The 6,000-nt window shown below is 32.8% G+C and overlaps 1 protein-coding gene across 1 annotated transcript in view; it reads right to left on the bottom strand.

The window, feature by feature from the left end:
* Nucleotides 1–386: 386 nt before the first annotated feature.
* Nucleotides 387–6,000, bottom strand: part of MAN2A1 (mannosidase alpha class 2A member 1) — a gene marked incomplete at its 5' end in the record, with an annotated part of 122,262 nt that continues 116,648 nt past the window's right edge. The window contains 2 exons of the mRNA XM_082013450.1: nucleotides 387–1,151; nucleotides 2,075–2,185. Coding sequence (XP_081869576.1) covers nucleotides 999–1,151; nucleotides 2,075–2,185 — 264 coding nt within the window. The 3' untranslated portion in view covers nucleotides 387–998. The remainder of the gene's footprint in view (nucleotides 1,152–2,074; nucleotides 2,186–6,000) is intronic.

Below are 6,000 nucleotides of genomic sequence, written 5' to 3'. Positions count from 1 at the left end.
TAGATCAGAGTGTGGCCAGCATTGTCAAATAGGAGATACACAGCTTAAGTATTATATAAACTACCCCTCCCCCAAAAACATTAACATAGACACCAAAATTGTAACAAGACATATCAAAAAATAAGGCACATTTATCTTGATATGGTAATCTTGAAATAGAAAACTCATTTCAGAGAACATCGGTATCTAAATGAGTTTTATAAAAAATCTTGTATTCATGTTAATTATGGACATTTTTCATCATACATGATAATGGAATAATTGCACATATCCCAGTGTGTCAAGTAACAAAATGGGAGTTTTATTAAACATTTCCATTGCAAAATTACTTTGTAGGTTCATGTTTTGCTATTTACATAACTCAGGTGAATGGTAGCAGTATTAAAATCTACCATCACTTATGACAAGTACTGCAGGCTTTCATTTTACCACAATTAATAATCCCCTTTTTGTTGAATAAATTGAAATTAATTGTGGAACAAATTGAGATTATTGTCATTTATATAAATGATTGTAAATATTTGGACATTAGCTACTACACAAGAACATTTTATTCCATTTTATTTCCAAGCTGCATCAGGACTTTCCACACTGAATTATTTGTACATAAATTCATCAACAATCAGCGAAGAAGGCTGTTTAAAATCCAATCCCCTCTTTATGAAAATTAAAACACCAGAAACATAATTAGTTACCATTTAACCTGAGATTTAATCTGTTGAGAGGTTAACATCCTTAGAAATTTCTTCACTTGTTGCATTAACTTATACTGATGTTGCTATTTTATGAAAAAGAAAAAAAAAACAACACCCCACCAACCAAAAAAATTGCTTGCAACATGGCTTTTCACTGTGTTGGTCAAAAAAATGACAGAATGCATGTTTTTCTCACAGTATCCAGAAGCTGGAATAATAATAATGTGCTTCTTATTGCACGTGAAACTTAGAGGAGATATAATTGCAGATTCCTCTTCTCTATCTGAGTATTAAAGCCAGATTTCATCTTAGTCGAATCCGGAATGTATTTATCTCCATAGAACTCATATATATTTCACTTAAATTTCTGGCATCCGGAGGTGAATGCATCAAAGACAAAGATGCCGGTGTAAGACTTTCCACTCTGAATTTGTTAAAGAGTTTATGCACCTTTATCTAGAAAAAAAAAGAAATGTATTTAGAAAACACAGTATATACGTTAAAATTTACTTTAACCTAAACAGTAACAATATCCAAATGACACATCTCTTTGCACGTATTCGCACAGCAATACTTACACCAAAGTTTATGAATATTTATAAGTACTATATCGCAAATGCTATAAACTAAAAGAGATCTTTTTAAGCAGTGTTCACCTGCCATGTTTCAAAGCAGGCTAAATCAATATATTAAAAAACTGATCAGAAATATTTGGATTAAACCTCTTCTTGTTTTAAACAAAACACCACTTAGTCTTCTGATTAAAGAAAATTCCAAACCTACTTCCAAATTTGATTACAAAATTTCTACAGATTCAAAACCATCCAGTCCACCCGTAAGTGTCAGAATTAAAATTGTATGATTTGTATTTCATAATTTTATGTATTACATCAATTCTATAGCAGTTGCAAAACACTCAGATATTTGCAATGGTGGAGGTCATATAAGCGAGCATGAGTAGACAAAGTACAGGCTATAATAAGCAACAGTTTTCAAAGTAACATTCACATAATCTCTGTATATGTTAATAGTATTCTAAAGATACACTTCTGAATAAGTAATTTGACTCTTCTTAGTAAAGTTCTAAAACACTATTAAAAATTATTTGAGAAATACTGATCTGTGTTATATGAAAACAGCATTTAATGAGATTAAAACCAACCTAGAAGTTTACTTGTTGATGCTTACATGGTCACTCCCATACACCAGCAGATCCATATCTTTATCAAAGGGAAAGCAGCTTTCAAGATAAACTCAACTATTATCCTGAAAGTATAACTCTTGAGAAATAGCTACCTAGACTTCACCCGTAATTTGATTTAAATACCAGTGTTTCTGCAATACTTGATAGCTAAGGTACCCATAAAATGTCAGTATACCTTTCCCTGAGTAGTGGAACAGAGAAGACCCATGTCTCTGTTTGAAAATCTACAGTCAAATCCCTTTCTGTGAAGAATCAGAGCAGCTTCATCAGATGGCTCAATATCTACCTACAAACAAACAAAATATAAAATTACTCAGAAAGCAGCAGAGCTAGAAAGACGTTTTAGAACCTCATAAAATTATCATTACCTTACAGTAATAGAGCCACTTATGCCTTAAATAATCAGCCTAGATTGAAGTTGTGTTTCTTTTAATGTTTTTAAGACTAAAGAGAGAAAGAACTAAACAGCAAAGAGAGTGTAGATATAGAAAGCAATACAGAATATAAAGGTTGTTAACCAAGAACTGCAAAGCTCAACAGGTGCACATGTACAAACTCAGAATTTAAGTGTAGCTATCACAGTTGTATTAAGTGGTTTCACAGCAAAATTATATACCAAAACCAAACTAGAAATCATATGCTAATTACAATAGTCCATTTTAAATACTCATTGTGACTATTTGCCATCAAGCTTTCATTTTGCAAAGCTGCCCTCTAATATTTAACACAGCTTAAGGTGTACACAAAACCACACACTAAAATACAAATATTAAATAACATTTATGTTTATAGGTAAGACATAGAGTGCTCTTTAGCCTCAATGGGCATCAAAGAGTAACCAATCTCAACTTTCTAGTTTGGACCAAATCACTAAAATCACTTAGGACACATGGTCACAAGAACAGCATATAAATGCCTCAAATCAGAATGTTGTTTTGATATGTACTTCAGAAAACAGTGCCATATTGTAGAACTGGCTGGGAAACTTCAATTTATACAAAAAATTCATTTTTTTTCTTTTACACTAAGAGATAAAAACATGAAATCGTACAGAAAGAGCAGCAGAAAAGAAATTCATCTTCACATTATAGATGCATATGCATTCAAGAGATCTTCACACCACACAAGTGGCACATGACAAGATGCTCTTCATGCTGCAAGCTGTTTGCTGTATCGCTACACTGACCGTAGTCATTTATTTTCTATGATGCATTACTTTATTTTTTTGTTGTTGTTTTACATTCTTCAGCTCTTCATCTTATTACATACATAATAATGGAATAAAACAGATGGTTCTATCTGCAGCCATGCCAGCTCTTCGGGCTATTTTTCTCTTATTTCTAGTTTACTTGCTTTTGTCCTGGTGCTTTTTCTCAAAAGTCTTTGACATGAGTTAAGTTCGTTTCTGGTACTTCAGTAAGTATCTACTGCCTTGGAGAAACCTATGCCAACAGGCATTAGGCATTTTGTGATGCTTTAGCTCTTGAATGTGTAACAAACAAGAGAGGTCTTAATCTAACAGGCTTCAGATCCAAACCAATTGTCTCCTAATAAAGGAGATTTGGAACAACTTGATTGTACGATAAGTTCATAGTATTAAGTACTCAGATAACAAAAAAATGGTAAACTCCTAAACTTAATAAGTGTTTTCTAAGTGAGTTTCTCATTTAAAATAGTAAAAATTTACTCAACAGTATTTGGAATTGAAATTAGATACTTTGCAGTAAAACACTGGTAAAAGCTTTACATAGTTTACAAATCATTAATAAAACTGAGTTTGAGAAGATTTTTATGGACAACATTAGCTTATAACCACCTAAAATAAGGTTTTAAATTAATGAATGGTGTCTACAGTCAGCATATTCAAACAAGTTTGCAGTACTTGCTACCATTGATGGTTGAAAAAGTTCTTATCCTATTATTGGAAGAGTAGTACCACTTTCTACATTAAGTAAGGTAATAATGAAGATGTGACAAAATTGTTTTCTGTCTTCAACTATGAGATATCTTACTTGGATTTCACTGTCACTGGTGTGACAGTGTTGCACTTAAAAGTAGACATTTTTATGCACACAAAACAGTACCATCTGCCTAAAGATGAGGTTAGTGAAATAATAAATTCATATTGCAAAAGCCTAACTTCCTATGGGGTAAATTGATGTTAAAAATTACAAGCCAGTAATGGGTATCAACACTTTCCCTGTTACAGTGGAATTATCTTGTCATCACCTGCATAACAAACACATTCATGCATTTCAAGTGATAGTATGCATATGTCATCTCGTAAATTTTTAAAATTAAATATTATCTTAATTAACATTCAAAAGATTTAAAACAGCAAGGTAATAAACAATTAATGATACCGTCAGGAAAAGCGTTTTGGTAAGTATAAACATGTATGATATAGTAGTCAACTTTTTAGAATTCCCAGGGCTTTATCATGCACATAGCATCCATGTGCAATAAATTAAGCTGTTCTAACCAAAGCAGGTGTAAGACTGAGCAAGTTGCCAAAACCTCTGCATTTATTTTAACTTACCTCTGCTTATATCATTAGATTAAGGGTATGCAAGCCTAAGGAATGTATGAGCAAGGATGAACCTAATTTACATCAAATATACCTTCTAAACATGACCATGCTAACTGCATGAAAACCTGTTAACAAATTTCTCTATTTTCAACAAACAACAATATCCTTAATCTTATAAAACTTCACAGCATTGTTATATGTCAAAAATTCCCTAACTACTGTACTATCAAATCTCTGTCTGTCTTTCTTGGAAGAGCTGCCAAAGTTTGATTTGATTCAGATCTCTGAGAAACAAAATGTAGTTCTCCCATCAGGCTTCTAGATGGAAAAAAATTTTGCTAGGCTTTCTCATAAGCAGTATCCCAGGGCAATGCTGTCAAAATTTTGATGAGAAAGAAAAACCATTTAAACACTTTTTTTATCTGATTACTGTAAACTAACAGACATGCATTGAAAAGTTCAAGCAACATGACAAAAATATGTATTTATATTTAGTACAAAGGGACAAATGTACTCAGTTTTTAAGTCTTGAGGCCCAGTCCATTTACAGCAGGTAAAATCTGTGTCAACTTAAAAACTGGCACTTTATTAGAAATTTATTTAAAATTCATATTCCTAAGGCATTGGACTATTCCGTGACAGGATGATATATCTTACAACAATAGCAATATTGTTCCCACTGAGAGGAGCAGAGTTTAAAGGGAAGACAGGAATTCCCTTACATTTTTTCTCATTTATGCTTTAATGCATTTTCATGTATTCTGATTTCTACCTAAAATCTTAATAATACTTTATTTTAATTTGGTACATTTTTATGTGAAATTCTAATGATATAATTTCTTGAAGATAACTTCAACAGCTAAAGCAATAGAGGAGTAGTCTACATTTCTGTAAAAAATTGCATTGTGTCAATTAGCCAGAATTATCACACTTGTCATTCAAATTCTTGGAAGATGGAGAAAGGAAGCATAAAGTGAGAAGAGATTTAATAATGCCATTTTGGCATGCAAGAATTTTTTGCAAGCACCATTTCTGCAGGGGGGAAGAACTTTTCTGTACCTATACAATAGTGCTTCTATCCTATGACTACTGATAACTTTCACTATGAAGTGCACAAAGTAATGCTGCAAACTCAAGATCTGTCAATCAAGTAATCATTGAAATACACAGTTTTGGACAGGGAAGAGATCACAGCCTCAAACAATCTTATACCAATTGGGATAGTGCGGATGGTATAGCCCAAATAAAATCATAGAATTCACCTATGAGTAGTAACATCTGGAATTAGTAACAAATGGAAGCCAGTCTTCCATTAAACAGGTTTCATGGCCACATGATACCAACAAGGGGGAGGAAGTTTAGGCCTCGAAAAGAGAGAGCGCGTGTGTTCATGAAGGTCTGCCCCTGAGCTTGACATGCTGAAGCAAACAGTTGGTGCTGAGCTGGCTGAGGTAAATGAAAAGATTTTACAGTGAAGGTTGGAACACACACTTTACATGAAGATTTAATTCAATAAAAACCTTCCTAACTCTTCAAAGGTCTAAGACCAACAGAATCAAGAATTATTCCAC

Source organism: Phaethon aethereus, assembly GCF_964289735.1.
Source record: "Phaethon aethereus genome assembly, chromosome: Z".
Taxonomy (NCBI): domain Eukaryota; kingdom Metazoa; phylum Chordata; class Aves; order Phaethontiformes; family Phaethontidae; genus Phaethon; species Phaethon aethereus.
The sequence above is the reverse complement of the archived record's forward strand: the minus strand, read 5'-3'. Positions and strand labels throughout refer to the sequence as shown.